Genomic DNA, 19,858 nt, shown 5'->3' with positions numbered 1-19,858 from the left:
GGGCTGTCAAAGCCAGTTCAAGTCATTTCATTAGTTTACAGGCATCCCCCATCCATTTCCACCTCTCTGCCTTCATGGGCGGCAAAGCCACCCTAACCCACAGTCTGTGCCAAAAAAATTACACCAAGAGCCACAATCCTGTCTTTTCCTCTATAACTATTGCACACATACTCCACCAACTTTGCAAAGTCAGCACAAGACTTCCTTAAATCTGATTGTTGCCAGTGAGAAACACCAGATGCTGCATTCTTGAAGGGCCATAGTGAGATAAATTACTGAGTTTCAGTTTTACACCATGCAGGACTGTGGAAACAATCAAATCTAATAAACAACAAAATATCCTTAAATGTGCATGTCCAAGTCTCTGAATTTTTTTTCCCACTGGAAAAGAAACTGTACACAATACTTCATTTGTCTCCTCAGCAGTACCCACTTGCTGAGCCCACAACCACAAAGCATGCTCCACATTTCTGTCACACATTGGCTATGGAAATAATCCTACCATACTTCAAAGGTTTCAAATTAGACATTAGCACTGTGACTTTCACCCTTACCTTCTAAAGTGGTTCCTGCGCCCAGAAGAGGATCACCCACACCAGATGAATACTGAGCACTGACAAATAACTCATATTCAGTGCCTGGTTGGAGGTTCTTCAGCTGAGCCTGGGTAGTATCTCCTCTGACAGATATCTCCCTCCTCTCACCACCGTCAGCAGGTTTGAAAGCGATATGGTATTGAAGGACATTTCCTGGAGCAGCCTGCCATGCCAGTCTCATTGTAGATATGGTCTCATCATAGACGCGAAGGTCACGAGGAGAGCCACGGGCTGGAAGGAAGCAAAAGCAGATCAGACATATACTCAGTACAAGTGTAACTAGTGACTTCCAAATGATCAATAGATTTTCTGACTCACCCTCCTTAGTGGTACCATCAACCTGCATCTCATCACCCATACCAGTGGCGTACTCGGGAGACACAGACACACGGTAGGTGGTAATGGGGAAAAGCTCCTGGAGGACTATGGTCGTCTCAGGTCCAATGGTCTGTGCCTCCAATGTCTCCCCAACGCCACTTAGTGGAACATAGGATAGGCGATACCTGATTACCGAACCTGGAGCAGCTCTCCATGATACCCTGAAACTGTTTGTTGTCTCTTCTGTAACCTGTAGATTTCGTACAGTCCCTTGCTCTGAAAAGAAAATCATTTTTAGATCCTCAATATTCTCATAATTTTAGCTGTACTGGCCAAAACCAGGCAAATTGCTTACCTTCGAGAGTGGTCTCTTCACCAGTCAGGGGGAAACTGTCTCCTTTCTCATACTGTCCAAAGACGTTGACTTCGTAGGTAGTGATGGGATAAAGGTGTGGCAGAACGGCTGTAGTGGTATCGGCAGGCACTGCCAGGGAAATATAGTCTCCGGTGATATCTTCAGCTTTGCGGAAACGCACCAGGTAAGACAAGACAGCGGTACTGGGGGCTGTCCATGTGGCACGGAAGCTTCTGGAAGTGATTTCAGAGAACCTCAAGTCCGTGGGTGGAAGCAGACCTGGAAATCAAAAGCTTACTTGTTGAGAAGGTCACTTAAAGGCAGTTTAATGGCATTATTTCAGTAACCATCTGAATCTTTGAGTTTTATAATGCGACTGTAGCTCTATTCTTTTCTCCTCTCTGCCAGCAGAATGGTAAGCAAAAGCTTTGCTGTAACCTTGTTCCGCTGACAAGGCTAAAAAAAAAAAAAGTTTAAACAAACAGACCTGGAACTGTACGCTCACTAATTGGTGTGTGTTTTTGGCACGGCAGACTTCAGTATCAATAAGCACAGTGTGTGGAGTGATGTCATTTTCACACTGAGCGGAACAGCCACAGCTCTCAGGGCTGGGGTGGCAATAATTATGGTCAGGTCAAAATAGTAAAGTTGTTTCAGCCACTGTGGTGTTTTTCAACTCTAAATGATAACAAATGGTGTGATGGAATTCATTCAGGAAGCACGTTGTGTGGGTTACTGACAGACGGAGTTGATAAAATTTTGATTGGGCATTACCTGAGTGCTATAATGCTGTGTTTCCTTTTTTTCTTAATTTCACTGGCTGTTTTCCACCAACAGACAGTCGGATATTGCTGAATATATAATAAGGCCATCATGGACCAACACTAAGACATTAACTCACTCAGCCAATGGCAGTCGTCCAAAACAGATGCCAAGTAGTTATGGGCATATTACTTGGCTCCACATGAAATAAAGTTTCGCATGATGATATTCTATCCCCTTACTTACTTCTCTTTTTGATGTTAAGTAGCTCCTGTTCAATTCTCAGACAGATGGACTGAGTCAGCTCCTTGGAAATCCTCTGGAAGGCATCAAAGTCCTCCACCTCATAGACATGAGTGTCTGATGGCTGATTAGCGATGGCCTCCAACTCAGACCTCACCGCATCCTTCACGCCCACAGCAAAGATCTCAACATCAATATTCCTCAGGTTGGTGGCTGCATCCTTAAAGGAGTCTGATGACTTTCCGTCTGTGATCAGGACCATGACGCGGGGAACATTGTCTCTTGCACCCCTGGAATTGATAAAGATCTTCTCCCTGACATAAGTCATGGCCTTGCCGGTGTTAGTCGAGCCTCCACGGTAGGGGAAGGTGCGCACGGCTCTGACAACAGCATTGATATCGTGGTGGGTGTTGAGGGCAAACTCAGTGTGTGGATCGCGACTGTACTGGACCAAGCTAATCTGGACCTTGTTGGGGCCGATGTCAAACGAATTTACCAGAACCTCCAAGAAGGCACGGACTTTTGCAAAGTTTTGTAATCCAATACTGTACGAGCCGTCAACAAGAAGAACCACATCAGCCTGCACATCCACTCCCAGAGAGCACTCTTGAAAAGACAAAACATGGTGGCAAAATGAAAGTCCATGTTTGGTTTATGTCATTAAAAAAGGTGATGGGCGAGGGACCTTAAATAAATCTAACCAAAAAAATAAACAACAAAGATAAATGACAAAAAGGATGTTGTGTCATAGACAACTAATTTATCTTACCTGTTGACACTTTGATGGGCTGAGTCTTCTCCATTGCCATGATGGGCTCACTGGGAGTCAGACCTTTGAGGGCGAACAGACTGATCTCATACTCTGTTTCAGGGGAAAGGTCCCGGATGTTGATGGATGTTTGAGTGGGTCCAATGTATAGCTCTTGGCGTTTCATTCCAGGTAACATGGGAATGAGGGTAAGCTTGTAGCCTGTGATCTCGCCCAAGGAAGGATCCCATGTTACTCTCATTGACTTAGATGCGATTTCAGTGACCTGCAGGTTAGAAGCTGGCTCCACCACTGAGGAAAAGAAAAAGCAGAGGAGATGGCAAATGGTGAGTTGGGCTTTGAAGCTGGGGAGCATTTCATGGCAGAGCTACCACGACTTCACATGCTGTACCAAATTCAAACATCATTTGACTCACTTTCCTCTCCGCTGACCAGAGTGCCGAGCTGGTCATCAACACCAGAGCACACCTCTGTGATGATCTTTCTCTGTACTTCTTGGATCAGGTCAAAGTTTGGAACGTTGTACACATGTTTGTTATGAGGTGTGGAGGCCATTTCCCTTAGCTCATCCTCATCTGCTCCTTTGATACCTGAGTGGGAAAATGTGAGGTACAGCGATGTTAACTCATGTTTCACCTCTCTGTCTGCATTGCAGATGTGGAAGATTGTTGATGGTCTTGTGTATGTGAGAAAAAATCAAGAGGATCTGACTTTTACCACGTCAAATATCCCTCAAAGAACAATCAATGGAAAATCAAATGGCTTCCAAGAACAGACGGACTTTCACACGGTAGAGCACAATTCAACAAAAAAAAACAAAAAAAACACAAAACTGAATAACAAACCATACCTAGGACAAATATTTCCACTCCAATGTTCCTAAGTCTTTTAGCATGCTCCTCCACTGGGTCTTGGGATTTTCCATCTGTGATGATCATGGCTACCTTTGGAAAACCTTTTCTGGATCCAGCTGCCTCGGTGAAGATGTTTCTCATCATATAATCTATGGCATCACCTTGAGACAGAAATATATGTGTGTTTGTAATTTGAATATTTCTCGCATCCATAAGTTTCACATTTAATAATTTTTAGGTGCGAGTCATATTTCCACAATTGAAAGTTTTTACATTGAAAATTCTAAAAGCACTAACAAACCCATAATGGCTCATTTGCAGCTCTTTTCCAGCATGTTCATATTTGTACCACTTTCCAACGAGCACCTTACCTGTCATGGTATTTCCTCCTTTGTAAGGCAGGGAGTTGATGGCTTGGAGCAGCTCTCGTCTTCGGGTGTAACGGGTGAGATTGAACTCTGTGCGGGTGTCCGTGCTGTACTGAACCACGGCCACCCGAGTCTTGTCCTCGCCAATGTCGAAGGCTCCAGCCAGGGCGCCGATGAAACTCCGGATGTGTTTAAAGTTTTCTCTGCCGACACTCCATGAGCCATCCACCAGAAAAACCAAATCTGCTATTGCACTAACCAAGCACTCTGGAGACAGATATCAATATTACACAAATAAGACACTATCCGAAATAGAGGAATTCAGATATTATGTAACACAGCCTGACTGATCCAGATTAGAAAGATTTTGGATCGTGCTAGAAGTTAATAATGGCTATAAAAACTTAAAGCACATCCTATTTGTGTTAAATTAAATTACTTTTGTGCCAAAAATGTGGCAATTATGGTACAGCACCAATAGTCTGGTCTTGGAACAATATTTTCACACAGGCCCATTTCTTCCGCTGTCCATCTAAATAAAGTCAAAGCCTTGACAGTTAGTTGGATGACTCTGCGATTTGCATTCTGACATCAAAGGAAATATCAGCCAGTGCCAAGTGGAGGGCTGGTAGAGTCATTCCAGTCGACTAAGTCAAAAATGTGGCTTTATAGAGTAAACATTTAGCAGAGGTTCCACCAGAAATATTCACTTTTATACTTTCCAATCCTTCAGACCCTTAAATTCTCTGGAACACTCAAAATGACTCTATTGAAATATCTGGCAGATCTTATGTGGATGGATTTTAATCCTTATTCCCTGAGCTCTCGTTGATTCTAAATTCTGTTCCCTACATCTCATAAGCTTTATTTTTAAAAGGCTATTTTTCTTCCACAAAATTCCCTGACCTAATGTAGAAAATAACGGCATCAAAGAAGAGGATCACCAAATTGTGTGGCTGTGAAGAGCTTTTTGAGTGCTTATCCAAAATAAGGTTTTAGGTGGACAGGGAATCTCGAAGTGTCCAACTGTAATGGACCTAAGATACATGGGATGAAAGTAAAGTATAGTATTGGGGTTTTATTTACCAAAAAGTGGGGTAAACAAACCAAGGTGTTTTACTAAAGTATGATATAAATGGGCCCAACAGAAAGGTCAGCTAAAACTCTCTGGAAAAAAAGTCCACTGCTTGCCTCATTTCTTTCTTTTCTTGATTAGCCAAGTGGTTTCAATTAAACAAGCCAATGTGTGCCTTGCCAATCACTGTTGGAATCCTTTCTGCTTACCTTGTGACAACCCTAACTTTGAGCAAATTATTCCATTAGAGAAAAACTATGATGACGGTCATGAAGGGAAAAAAATTCATAAAAAATTTTAAAATGGAAAATTTGCCCCTGTTCAGATTGTGGTTGACACGACAGTAAACACACTCACTGATTGCATCTGGCTGTGGCCTCCTGACACGTTCACTGGTGTTACTGGACTGGACTGAAACACAGGAAACACATGGTGAGTTAAGGTTGCACATCGCCAACTCTTTGTGTGCTTTGTTTCACAGCAGAAAAAGCCAAATTAACACTTCATAATAGCTGGTCAACAGCATCAAAACCACATGCACATAAACAATAGCTTTGAAGAGTAAGCAATTCAAGGCAGTAAACACACGCGATTCCACCATGCGATGTCGTGTGGTTTCATGTGTGACTTTTATTAACAGGAGAATGTCACATTCAGGAGCATGCTGTATAATCATTCATTCATCTTCTACCGCTTATCCATTTCTGGGTCGCGGGGGTTGCTGGAGCCAATCCCAGCTCACACTGGGCAAAGGCGGGGTACACCCGGGACAAGTCGCCAGTCCATCACAGGGCCAACACACAGAGACACACAGAGACCAACAACCACTCACATTCAAACCCATGCAGGAAAGGAGAACATGCAAACAGAAAACAGAAAAGCCCCTGGCCCCAGGAGTCTAACTCGCAACCTTTTTGTTGTGGGGCAACAGCGCTAACCACTATGCTGCCATGCTGCCCACATGCTTTATGGTACATTTCAAATGTTGTAACACTCATGAACATCACCATGTAAGATGAACAAGTGTGAGAGATGTTCACTGGCCTCGTTTACTAAGAAATGACTACATAGAACAGTACCTGGTGCCTTTGCGCATTATCAACATTGTATATATATATATATATATATACTTTTTAAGGAAATAAAATTGCCTATATATATATATAGGCAATTTCATTTCCTTAAAAAGTGCTGATGTGTTATGTGGGAAAAAGAACAGTTTTTCCACAAAGTTTATTAGTCCCATGTGAACTGTGAACCCATGTACTTACTGGTGAGTTGCCCAGAGATGGGAATGCTTTCCTCTGAGCCATAATAGGAGTTTATGGACACTGAGTAGTCCAAGTCAGGGGTCAGGTCAGTGATTGAGGTTGTAGTGGTGTAGGCATTTAGGGTAAAGTCTTTGACAGAGTCATCTAGGAGACAAGATCAAGCAGTACATCTCATGATTTGGTGCAGTGTGTGTATATACTGTGTGTACATATTATCAGGTTAGGATCTCCGACACAACTGCCAGCTCCACACTGACCTCCATCTGACACAACTTGTATTCTGAAGCCATCTATCACTGTAGAGGGCCTTGCCCATGACATTTCCACTGTGTTCTCATTTAGAATTTTGAATTTCAAGTCTGAGGGAGGTTCCACTGCAAATAAGAGACAAAACAGAGTTAAATCACAACAAACACGAGTAGCTGTATTAAGATGTTTGTATTTGTGATCAAATCAAAGGAAGACATTTTTAATCAAGCATTCACATTGATCCCAACGACAAACACTTCATGACTGAAGTGGACTGGTTCGTTGTTGGGGACAGACACAGATAGAACTGACGCCCATTGGTGAGGGTGACAAATGAAAGAACACGTGACAACATTGAAAAAGTGGGAGAAGCCATTTTGGAGGAAAATGGCATTTGTTTGAGTTGTACAACCAAGATGGCGGGCAACTCAAGCACCGGCATACACGTGTGTGTATGCTAACATGTGCACGACTCCACACAAACTCTACCAAAGTGCAAACACTGAGTGAACCATCCAACACATGCTGAGTGCAGTCATTACAACGCATGCCTCCGACCACATACTGAACTGCTTTAATGATGGAGCTGATCTCAGCATTACAAAATACAACAGTTTTCATTCTCAAGTTACTGATTATACAATGGAATCGAGGTTGCCATATAGTTCTTGAAGTAACTCTTGACAAAATTGAACACCATATGTTATATATACAAAGTATATAAACATATTTCAAGGACAAGAAGTGGCTTGTTGTTTATTTGGTTAAAACTCTTTACACGAGTGAGTGGCACACATCCATTGCAAACCTTGTAAAAAGAATACACAATTCGTCACCGGAGACTCTTGTGTACTTTTTCATTGGTAGCATAATGCATGAGAAGGCATTAGAGAACAAAATTACTGGAAACACTCAAAAGAGCGCTCAGATAATCTATAACAGAGGAAGTGTGTGCACCAATTTAAATATAGAAAAAAACATAAACAGTGTGACAAGGCCACACACCTTTACATCGAACTGGCTTGATCACAGTGTCATGCATCATGTACATGAGAAAGTTGTTGGTTCAACAACTTTGATTGACCGGATGGTAGTTTCCATGTACAGTGGGGACCACACAGACAGAGACGACAAACATATTTTAAAATGATATTCTTTCTTACAGCTTTGATGCCACCAGCTGAAGGCCCATGCTAAGTAGCAGCGCTGTGTTACTGTTTAATACAATTACATGCATGAAGATCTAAATCTAAAAGTGCTTGCTTGGCTTTTGGCTGAGTTACACACTGTCATTCAAAGTAGTTAAAAAGTATTAATTAAACATATAAAAAGTAATAGTAGTCATCAAAGAGTTAGTTGTCAATTTTGAGATCTTAGTAGTATTTATTAGTCATTAAAGTAAGTTGTTGATATGTTAGAATGCTACAAATTTGTTGAAAAGACAAAGTTGTTTCAAAATGAGACAATGAAAAATGTAAAAATTGTATGACATTAATGATGAATGAAATTAATTCTGTTCACAGACATTAGTGAGGTGAGTGTGGTGGACAGCTAATCCAGAGCAGTACCAGGAGTACAACTCCATGCAAGACTGTAAGATGTCAGCAAAAGGTGAGTACACATTAGTAGTGGAAAGTGTGCCATTGGAGGCAAGAATATCATAGTAAAATACACTTTGGAGGAGGAAGCCATAGCTTGGGACACACTGAATGCACAGGCAGATGACAAACAGGAGCCCACTCAATGCTTTAAACACTGGGATTGGAGAATCACCAACCTGGAGGATCAACGCAAGGAGCCCCGATGGGCCACGTTCCCCCTGATTTCGCCACGAGTACTCATCTCCAACACTGAATGGTAAAGGCAGTGGAAGTGTGTCTGTGTGTGTGTGGTTGGGTGGGGGAGGGCTGTGGGTGTGTCTGAGTGGTGGAATGAGACGTAAGCAGTGAAGTCGTGGATGGTGATTGAAAAATTCAAACAAAAGAAAAAAGCAGCTTTAGGTCGGTCTTCACCTGCATGATGCATTTGCCACTCCCACTTTTGTTGATGGAAAGATGGTCTGAGCGTGCGGTTTAAATTTGTTATATTTTCTTTGACCATATGTCGTGGCTTTAAAATATGCTTAAGGAACAAAGATGGTTTTGTCGAAATAGCAGTCTGTGGTATGTTATTTGGACTCTGTGGTTGCTATTGTTTTATCAGTGTCCCATCAGTTAGACCAGTAAAGGACACTCCTGGCTCCAAGGGGCCGGAGTCTGGCTACTGTTCTGTTAGTAACCTCTGTCTTCAGCCAGCCAGCTATCCTGGCCTGAGCTACTGCCAGGAGGAGAGACCAAGAAGGGGAGGAAAGAACACCGACTCTCCCAGAGAGGCAGGACAGATGCCAAAGTAATTCCACAACATGTGCTGACATTAAACATTACTGCATATTAACTTTCCATATGTATTGCAACTCAGCGTTTTAGTGAATGCCCGCAAAGAAGCCTGAGAAAGGCTCTTTGTCTTTGTGCTGTCTGAGGATTAATTTGCTATTCTCGTATTTCATCTTTCCATTCCGTTAGTGGAGATATGTGAGAATAAACGTTCGAGTCCTCTAACCAGGCCGAAGAGCTTTCAAAGGGGAAAAATCTGAAAGTTTCCATACTATATTTTCATATTTGCCAATATTTGGAGTGAAATTTTTGTCTTTGATATAACTTTTAATCATATTCTGTCCAAAATTCCAACAGTTTGATGTTGGCTCTTGTGACATCTACTGTAACAAGTACTTAATTACCTCTTAAGCCAAATCAGAGTTGGAAAGTATCAAGTTTTTCAAATATGACACTTAAATATGATTTTTGAGCACTCATATGTTTCTACACATGTTTTTAGCAACAGGACTACAATACTGTATCCACAATGAGATTCTGTAAAACGGCATGGTCACTTTTGATACTTACAGTAAATGTATAAATTTGTATATGTATATATATATTTTTTTTTTTATTAATATTTTTAATATTGAATATGTGATTTAAATCGCTGGACGTTTGTGCTGCTAGAGTTGCACATTAATCATTTCAAAACTGTATTTTCTCATAGCTGCAACCACAAAAAAAAAAACTTTTTATAGGGTTCCAAGATCTGCTACAACCTCATATCTGATCTAGCAGTATTTCATTGCCGAATCGCCGAAGAATTTTCAATTTCACAATTTTTGCTGTGTTCAAAAAAGCAAAAAGAATAAAATTAAACAGCTACAGGCTTGCTTGGATAATTCAAAGCAACATTAAACCATGAAATTAGTTTTGCTCTAATCCTGCTGTTTAATGCATTTATAATAACCCAACTGGATTTTTTCTTTACGGGTGCCAAATTTTGAATAAGGAAATCGCCTGTCAAGTAGAAGTTAAAACTGTCTAAATTGCAGCACTAATATGAGTAAAGTGGATCTGTAATGACGTTATACACTGCAAACGAGGGATGAAAACATGACAGAAGAATCATTCACAAGTCTTAGAATCACATATTGAAATAGCATACACATCAAATGAGAATAACTTTATTCATTTTATCAATACAAATGCTTCAGAGTTTCCACGTCATGACTCTGTGGCATTAAAATAAAATACGGATCAATTTAACATAAGCGAGCAGTGGAAAATATAGGTGAAAGGAGAGAAAGAGGGTAAAGAGATAGTCATATGGTGTTTGTAAGTGCTCTGAGGACAGGTGGTTTCATTTACCTTGAGCATCTATGGAGGATAACAAGGCTGCAAGGAAGGCAGCCGTGGCCAGTGACAGCCCTATCTTCATGTTTGGCCTTCGAGGATCAGCAGCGCATCAATATGTCTGAGAACAAAGAGGTAAAAAATGAGTTAAAGCTGCAGCTCTGCAGCTGACCTTGTCGGTGCGGTGTGGCCAGGCTCCACATCAAGGGGGCCATATGTGAGTCTGATTTACTGCTGAACTCTGATGGACAAATCCGAGTATGAACTGAAGAACGGCCAGTCTGCCTTTAAATAAAAGTACGTAGTATTTTAGATGCATCAGGAATAAATTACAGCGTTGAATTGTGTTTTTAAACTGAAATCCAGACTGATAGCTTTCATTGTCTAATCAGAACTCTCCTTTGAAAAGGAATGCATGCTCCATCTCGACTCTGTTACACAAGTGCCACACCTAAGCACCAGCTGACGCAAACACCCTGAGGTATAGACTACCCGCTGTAGCTATTCAGCAATATCTGAGCGTTTTAACACATGCCCATCTGCTGCATTTGAACTTTTATGTGAGTTATCTGAAAATCCCCAATGGCTTTGTTCATTTTTGATGTGCATCTCACTATAAAAGAAAAGTCTTCTTAATAGTTCCTGCGCTCCTTGGCCTTGGGGGAGCATTAACACTTACAAAAAATTTGTTACAATTTGTTTCAAATTTGTTTCTTTGTGCATTTTAATGTATATAATCACTGCAGGCATCTTCACTGCTGCTTCTTTGAAAAATGTTACATCTTAAGCTCTTAAAATTGTTTGCCCAACTTCTCTCCCTCCGTTTGAGGAAACATATCTCTTTGACACTTGGTCAGACTGAGCTATCGAAAAGGGATATGGGGGAGGATTACTCCTTTCAACAAAGGATAATTCAATCCCACAAGCACAGCATAGTCTGAACTGAGTTTCTTAAAGTCTTTACCACAGACTGTGCGCCCCTCCTGGTGCACAAGGCACAAACTGCAGCTACAGGGGCTGAGATGACTCTCCTGGACCCTTAGACACAAAAGTCTGATCCTACCAAAGTCAATAAATCACTCGGAAACTGCCACTGAAATAAAGGCAGACCAAAAATTGTTTTCATTTCACACCAAGGACTTTTCTCTGAAATTTCATTCAGTTCAGCTCAATAAAGTAAAGTGAAAAGATTGTAAAAAAGAAATAAATGAATAAAATAAAGAACAAAAACCTAGTGATTTAGTTTATTCAAGAAGCACGCATCTTGAATTAAGCATTTAGGGCACACATATCAGTACAGACAGCAAAACTGACCCTAACCCTAACCCTAAAATTAAACATAATCAAAACTGTTTAAAAATGGGGGAAAAAATCTACAACTTTTCTTAAAATAGTAAATAATAATCATCATCATCATCATCATCATCACCATCATAATTACACTCAGACAAATGCAATGAGTGGATGTCGGTGCACTCACCTATTCCAGCCCCTGAAGTGAAGCTCTGAGAGCAGCCTCCTCCTCTGCAGTCAGCTCCAGCAGCAGATGTCCAGGGAGGAAAAGCCTCTTTCCAAGTGGGAAGAATCTTTCCACCATCGGCTACTTAATAGAGGGGCAGTCCCCAGCTCTCAACCTACCATCACACGGGCTTCTTACGAAACCTCTGTCGGTGGATCTATGTCCCCCGCTAAGAATCTTTGGAAATGACTTTTTTTTTTTTTTTTTTTTAAACTTGCATTCCTCTGGTCTGCCGGTTTAATGAGTTTCCACAGTTAATGTGACTGCACTGCAGGGGCGCTTTATTTAGCCAGACCGGGGAAGTGTTTCATAAGCGCAACAGGCAGCTTCAGACGATGTTTTATCTCGGATTCCTGTCTCTGAAATGAGCGCGCACTTCTTTGCTTTGATGAAAAGCAATTTCCTGCAATTTAGAAGACGTCTCTCCTCTTACCCAGCAGACAAAACTGAACTGAACTGAACCCCATTCATTTCACAAGCTTACTGTGGCTGATAAAGGCAAATGAACTTTTTTGTTGGAAATATTATCATTATTTTCAGCAGCAGCCTGTTGATCCTGGCCCACACTCGTCAAAGCTTGGTTTTTGTGCCCTCCAGTGTCCAAAATAAAGTGCTACATTTTAGAGTTTAGACCGGGGAAGCCAATCTATGCTGATAAAATAGATGAGTTACAAAACACTCTACAGCCTTCTGCTAAACTAAACTCCTGAATGAAGAATCACAGAGAGGTCTGGACCTAAAAATGGAGGATAAATATGAGCTTGTGGTAAAATGTTTGAAATACAGATCAAAAAAAAAAAAAACAGAACTGTGTTTTTATTATTGGCAGCATATGAGTTCTACAGCCAATAGCTATTGGTTTGAAACATGATATTCTTGATAGGCATCATCATTTCCCATATCACAAATCTGCACCACAGGAAACTGGTGACTTTACATGCAGCAGCTGGATAATGGACAGTCCTCCTTCACTGAGCTCGTGGACACGACATAGACAACAGTATTACAGATGTGCCTGAGCTACAGCACTGGATAATTAGCCTGGATTCAAACAAAACCTGTATGATTCATCATCAAATTATAGTCATTTTACTTCCAACGCTATTTTCAGTGCCCCCACTGTTACAACCCCAATGACAACAGGACTAAGTCAGTGGAATGAAATGTGTTTTACCTAAAAAAGGGAATATTTGAAGTGACTGTGGCTCATAAATTCATAGAGAAATGCTGACATTCCAAACATGGTGAAAGTCTCTCCGACTCTGAAGAGGAGAGGGGCCCTTTGACCTGTCCTTTAGGTGAATGGAATGGTAAACTGTTATCTTCCTGAGCAAATATTTATAATACATTACATTACAATAATATAATACATTGTGGGCTTTTGTGTTTCTATTTTTACAGTATTGTGTCATACATTCTGTATTAAAAAAAAGTAAAAACAGCAAAGCACTTCAATCGGTCCTCTGTTGTTTCAACATAAATCCTCCCAGTATGTCATTTTGGTTACAGATTGTTGACCAAGACCTTAATCTCTGGTTAACCCCAGCAATTGCTCTATACAATGAAGCAGTATCTGATTTTGTAATGGATTTTTAAGTTACAGCTTTGCAAGCTGCAAAATTTGTCTAACTTCAGCCCCAGCTACAGACAAAGTTAGCAGGGAAAATTCACCAACACCCACGACAATCTGTGAGGTTACAGAGTATAAAATTAGATTGCGTCTCTAGATCTTAGAAGGTTCAACTTTATTATTAGTTTTGATTTATAGAAAAACTTGATGTTGATGAAAGTTGTTTGCAGATGTTGACAGTGTCCTTGATGAGATTAACTCCATCTGAAATCATCTTTAGTTTTCCTTCACAAAGGAGTCAGACTGTTTGAAGTGCCGGTGATGGTCTGTCAACACTATATTGACCCTTGAGGCACAAACACTGGCAGACACCATGGTTTAAATAGTGATTATGAATAATTTAAACCTGGCAAACATTAAACGATTAGCCCTTGAAGCAATATGAGAAAGTTAAATGGCAAAGTATACCGCAGTTCATTCAGTGAACAAAGTTGGCAATGTTTCAATGGCACCTTATGGAAACAACTGCTATAACAATGAACCAGTTTAAAGCAAATATGCTTAAAACCAGTTGTTTGATGCAGTCTGGTGGTGACATCTGCTGGTCAATCTCCTGTATTGCATTTCGGTGGCATAAAATGCAGGTAGTTAGGAGCTAAATTCACTTGGCTTTGGCATTTGTTAATAACATTCTTAAATTTAATGTAAAAATAAAGAAAATATAGAAACATACTTGACCAAAAATATATGTTTTGATGAAATATCAACCCATGTTGTTTTTGGGTTTTTTTTTGTTTGGTGATATGGTGAATGTTAAAATGATGGCAACAGCAACATACAATAGAAATCAGAAATTACACCAAGACATTGACTGAGTTGTTTAATTGGACCCTACAAACCTTATAAAAAACCAGAAAGTTCTAATTCAAACAATATACTTATTTTGAACCAATCATGAACTCAATGACCAAAGGCAAACTGAAATAAAAGGAAAGCCTAACAGATGTGACATTTTTAAAGTGCATATTATTTGGTCAGTGTAAGAGAATTAAACACTTGGGCCAAACTTAACAATTGTTGCACTATAATTAGTTAGAAACACTTTCCAGAGTTTCAGAAATATGAACAGTGGACATAGTGGTATTGAGACATGTGTCCTTAAAGAATAAGTCCTGGGTCAAAAGAGTATTTTCATTCATTTAAAGGAAGACACCTTAGTACTGCCTCATTCTCTTCATACAGTCATAGCATTAGGTAGATAACCATACTTCTGATACTGTTTGTCATGAATACTCTATAATTCACAGAGGGTAATACTTCTTGTCAAACATCAACGCTTATCATAATTATTAGCACGCAAGCAACGATTATCCAATCCTATAGCCAAGGTCATCTGAAAACTATAGAGGTATGTCAGTGAAATACAACAATACATTCATCAGCAGGACATATTACAGTACGTAGTATGGACAAAATGTTAAAAACACATACATCCCTCAATAATTAAGCCATTTGTAAAGCACTGCTAAAATAAAACACAGACTTTGATTATGTATTGATAAATAGAAGATAAAAAAACATTTTGAAGACAGGCAAAGACAATCTCAGATGTTAACTTGAAGCAATCAGCACAGAGAGACAGACTCCAGCAGCTTTCTTTTTACCTTATCATGTCCTACATGTGTCCTACACATAAAAAGGAGCTTTTTATGAGACTTAAGACGCTGCTGTCTTTCCACAAACACATAACAGACATTTACAGAGATCAGGGCATTCACACTTAAATCAACAAGCAGTCCAGAACAGACCCTGGGGGGTCACCCATGCATGCAGAGACTGGAAAAAAACTATGCAAGAACTGTTTAGTTTGGAATATCTGCACTGCTGTTGTTGCGGGTGTCATATTTATGGTGGATGATGAGCAGGACAACACCCAGGAAGAAGCAGATAGAGCCCACGGTTATGTACGCGATGCCCAGGAAAGGGTTCTTTCCTCCCATCCAGGAAATGGTGCTCAAGATCATTCGCTTGCGACCATCAAAGCTGAGCACAGGGTAATCTGATTACATGTGGTGAAAGAAAAACTATTGGAGCATCTGGACAGAGAGAAAAGATCATTTTCCTACGGGACTTATCAACAATCTGCACATAAACTACTAAATATGGTAAATACACAGAGAAAATTGTTTCTAGACATTATTTAGCAGGGTGCTTAGTTTTCATGAACACTAAGCCTTGATGTTGTAAACTGAAAGTCATTACATGGGATCAAAAGCCTGAAATTCTAAATTTTGTGGACACATATTTTGATGTAGTTCTGTGAGATAGACTTGTTTTGTATACCTTTGTTTCCTTGTTGTTTCGGACAAGTGGTAATTTGTACCAGTATATATTTTAATGTTCTCCATCTTTAAGATGATCAAAGCAGCTGCTTAACTCAACATGTTGATATAAACTTAAACACTTTGGGGTTTTTACTCAAAATAGTCTGTAAGCTAATTCACAAAACCAGCTGTTTGACAAAGCCGCCTTTTGGACACTACATAAATCGCGTTAAGAGTCAGCGAGTTTTGTGGTGTTGACTCAAAACACAACCAAAAAGTGACAACAAGCTAAATATTTACTGTATTTTTAAGTGATTTTGTGCTTGCTATTCTCTGTAGACATTTGTCAATTTATGGTAAATCTATAAAAATTATAATGATCTAGGATTATTATGTTACTGATGATAAATCATATGCTGTCACTGTTATATGAGTAAATAACATTAATATAAGCTAGAACTACTGTCAGCATTGACTATGCAGGAGAGTTTCAAAATATAATTCAAAGGATACTGTAAGTAATGTTCAAGATGTATCTGCCACTGGGTAAAGTTGGGGTGGTGCTCGACTTCTTCTGAATGATGCGATAGAGCTTGCGAAAGGTGGGCAAGGCAGCGGTGCGCATCCACACAATGAAGTCCTCATTGATAAAACCATTGTTGTCCGGATCCGATGTGTCCAGCTCATACACTGGTTTCCTCCAGTTCTCTGGCTTAGTTGTGTCTGAGAAAGAAAAGAGAAAACCAAGTTAGTGAATCAGGTTTCTTGTTAAATTAGTTTGAAATGTTTATGGAATGTGTTTGTAAAAAGTCACCATGGAAAACTGCAGAAAGGTTACTATTTCCACCAGGATTCCTGAATTTCACGTGTTTGTCTGTCCACCATGCAATGCCCTTCTTGACCAAAGGAATGATATTTCTGCTGCCATTAGCATCAATATGATACAGCTCCAGAGTGTCTGAAACAATAAAGAATTACATTTAATATTGCTGCCTTGTTTTATTATATGCTGAGTTTTAGAAGGAGTTCAAATGGTCAGATAATACGGAAGAACACAATGGTATCAATAGAAGAAAACATTTCTCACTTACCATTGAAAAGACTGTTAGCTATGGCCCCACAAGGAGCAATGGGCAGTCCATTGCTCTTACGGTACGGTTCACATTCCTTGCTGGGCTCCTATAAACAACAGTGACAGTTACAGTAATGCAGGGCACTTCTACGGAAATATCTGCATATGGTAAGAAAACATTTTCAAGATTGTACCGTCAAAGCAGACAGGTCACCGTTCAATTGCCTGTCATCCCTGGACTTCACATAGCGTCTGTGGTTCTGATAGAAGTTGGACAAGCCGTAGTACATAAAGACATTGCTCTGCAGAGGAGGAGAGATTGTTATAGACTGTGTACATAGCATATATTGGTCACTACTGTTTTAGATCATCTTTTGTTGTTTTTTCCCCCCATGTTTTTATGTCTTTTGTATAAAAAGAATGCTAAACTTATAACTCAGATCTAGCTTACTGGTGCATTTCATGTGAAATCTATGAGCTATGAGCTTTTTATGAATAATCGATAAAGGCTTTCTGAATGTTACTGGGCTGCATATTTTAAGATTAATCAATGACAGTAAAGGCTCCAAGCCAGCCTTGAGTGTGCCTTTCTTTTGACTCAAAATAGAACCTAATGGGCTTTCATCGTCAGGAGGGCATTTTGTTGTCTTTTCCTAAATAAGCGACTATCAGTACTGGAGCTGAAAGCATGTATTATTCATTCAGGCTGCACACTGTTAGCCAGTGTGGGGCCTCAGCTCACCTCAAATGGCTGCTCCAATGTAAATTCTACAAAGCAGAGACATGGTGTTGTGTTGTTCGAGCTGAAATTCTTCGCACAGCTATAGCATGGACTGGAAATTTCCACACCAGTATAATCGATCTGAAAAGGAGAAGTTGATTAATTACAAGATTGAACATGACCATTGATCACATATAGCTAAAATATGAGCATATCATTTCATTCTGCTTCATACGGATTTGGACTTAGTAGGATGTTTACTCAGTACAAGTAGATAAAACTAATTTCAGTGTCATGAGTTCATGCAGCACATCCTATTTTCATTGAGGGCTGTACTACTGCAGTGTGTCACTGAATACTTCTTCAAAATAATTTGTCTACGATCTTGAAACAAAGAGTGTTATATTAAAAAGGTGTTTCAAATATATTGTATGCTTTCATAAATAAAAAAAAAAAAAAAACTTGCCACATGGGAAGGGCCGGACAAGTTTTGTCAACAAAACAGTTGTCAGTGCTAAAAAATAAACTTTTCCAGCACCAGATATTCTAACTTTTGGAATTGCAGACCACATAAAATTATGTGAGCACTATTTAAAAAAAAAAACTTAATATAACTATATTTTGATGATACACCTAGAACTTTTCACCGCATTGTTGAGCTGACATGGGTTAGTTATCGGTAATCCAATAATCCACTCTCCGGACGGACAACACAGAAACACGGCAGGCTGGTCATGTCTATTTAAGTCTTGCTTTATTTGATTTCATCTGTGCGTGTCTGAGCTGCTCTTAGTTGCCGTCAGTTTGGCGGTGATGTTTACAGTTGCATTACTGTCAGCCCTGCAGCTAATGTGAATCTAAACAGTGCTGATCTGAAAGTTTCAGAGGTGAAAGAGGCCAGTGTGTGTGAGGAGCAGCGGCAGTATTCACTTCCTGTACCTCGAACTCTTTGATGTTATTTGATGTGACGTACAGGCCGATGCCGATCGGGATGAAGATGAGACCGATAACGAAGAAGGCGGGCAGCACGGTGCCGGCCGTCAGGATGGGCTGCCAGGCCGGCAGTCTCTGCTGCTTGAAGGCCGTGTTGTCCGGTTTTCTACTTTTCGTGGCTCCGGCTCCTCCGTGATTCGAAGCGCCTGACGGGTGTCCGTCCTCTTCCTTAGCGTTGTAGCTTGACGCCATCATGGCTGCAGCCGGCTCAGAACAAAATAATCCACTTTACAGCTGACGGCCGACAGTTCTTCGGTGTTATCGCACGGTGAACAGAAGAAAAAGGACTTCGAGGTAAAAGTGAAACTACCTGAGGAGGGAAACTCCCCCCTTTCTGTTAAAACAAGCACTTCTTCTGCTGTTAGTTTTATCTGTGTGGTTAATCTCAAACCCCGAGGAAGAAACCGGAAGCGCCCGAGCCAATAGGATGCCAAGTGGCATTTGTTACGTCATCAGAGCAACTGGACACGCCCCTTTCTCACGTTGTATATTTGTGTTGAAGGTTTTGTTGATTTTTTTTTTTATATTTATTGAAAAAATATATTTATATGAATATATTCAGGTTACTGATGTATAATTAGTTGGCATAAGGCTTTATTAAATTCCATATAATTATAGGATATTGAAACAGACCTTTCCGAACGACTTTTAAAGGTTTCAGCAAAAGCACATACACATTTTCCTGAGTGAAGCAAAGAATTCATTTTGTCAAAGGTTAACACTGAGTCTAACTATCCGAAGTTGGCCTAGAGAACCGCCCACCCATCTGATTTTATGAGGCAGTCCCCATCTTGGAAATGCAATTAAAAAGTTTGGTAAACTGCTTATTAATTAAGTGGCCTAACCCTAACCCTAACCCAAAAAAACTGAATTCACAACATTAAAGTTACCACAAATAATACATTCATCCTGAATCAAATTTTAAAAACGTTGTATGGCCATTGAGACTAAAAAGTTTTTATGATTAAGAAAAAAAAAATCAAATTTTAATAAACACTCTTCAATGCACTTTCATTCTGTAAAATGAGAAGTTAAGTTAGGAATAGGAAGTTTAGTCGCAACAATGCAAAATAAGTTAAAGTCAAA

The 19,858-nt window shown here is 40.0% G+C and overlaps 2 protein-coding genes across 5 annotated transcripts in view; both read right to left on the bottom strand.

Annotated features, from left to right (window-relative positions):
* Window positions 1-12,301, bottom strand: part of col12a1a (collagen, type XII, alpha 1a) — a 50,519-nt gene extending 38,218 nt beyond the window's left edge. For 2 of the 3 annotated variants that reach the window (XM_029493073.1, XM_029493075.1), the window contains exons 1-13: window positions 12,054-12,301; window positions 10,589-10,694; window positions 6,869-6,985; window positions 6,612-6,755; window positions 5,698-5,751; window positions 4,269-4,532; window positions 3,894-4,058; window positions 3,460-3,633; window positions 3,044-3,334; window positions 2,278-2,880; window positions 1,270-1,548; window positions 915-1,190; window positions 555-827 (exon numbers count right to left, since the gene is read on the bottom strand). In XM_029493073.1, coding sequence (XP_029348933.1) covers window positions 555-827; window positions 915-1,190; window positions 1,270-1,548; window positions 2,278-2,880; window positions 3,044-3,334; window positions 3,460-3,633; window positions 3,894-4,058; window positions 4,269-4,532; window positions 5,698-5,751; window positions 6,612-6,755; window positions 6,869-6,985; window positions 10,589-10,658 — 2,710 coding nt within the window. In that variant the 5' untranslated portion in view covers window positions 10,659-10,694; window positions 12,054-12,301. The remainder of the gene's footprint in view (window positions 1-554; window positions 828-914; window positions 1,191-1,269; window positions 1,549-2,277; window positions 2,881-3,043; window positions 3,335-3,459; window positions 3,634-3,893; window positions 4,059-4,268; window positions 4,533-5,697; window positions 5,752-6,611; window positions 6,756-6,868; window positions 6,986-10,588; window positions 10,695-12,053) is intronic. The other variant, XM_029493074.1, reaches the window with a different exon arrangement.
* Window positions 12,302-14,528: 2,227 nt separating this feature from the next.
* LOC115035920 (cell cycle control protein 50A-like) lies at window positions 14,529-19,166 on the bottom strand. 2 transcript variants are annotated; one of them, XM_029493972.1, is made up of 7 exons: window positions 18,719-19,166; window positions 17,801-17,920; window positions 17,253-17,360; window positions 17,078-17,165; window positions 16,801-16,944; window positions 16,500-16,709; window positions 14,529-15,721 (listed from the first exon to the last, which is right to left on the bottom strand). In XM_029493972.1, exons 1-7 carry the CDS (start codon window positions 18,965-18,967, stop codon window positions 15,525-15,527), a joined length of 1,116 nt encoding a protein of 371 aa, XP_029349832.1. In that variant the 5' UTR covers window positions 18,968-19,166; the 3' UTR covers window positions 14,529-15,524. The 2 variants fall into 2 exon arrangements, with proteins under 2 accessions (XP_029349832.1, XP_029349833.1); XM_029493973.1 differs by lacking the exon at window positions 17,801-17,920.
* Window positions 19,167-19,858: the final 692 nt, after the last annotated feature.

The sequence above is a fragment of the Echeneis naucrates genome, chromosome 22 (genome assembly GCF_900963305.1).
Source record: "Echeneis naucrates chromosome 22, fEcheNa1.1, whole genome shotgun sequence".
In the NCBI taxonomy this organism is placed as follows: domain Eukaryota; kingdom Metazoa; phylum Chordata; class Actinopteri; order Carangiformes; family Echeneidae; genus Echeneis; species Echeneis naucrates.
This window is presented reverse-complemented; position numbering and strand designations above follow the sequence as displayed.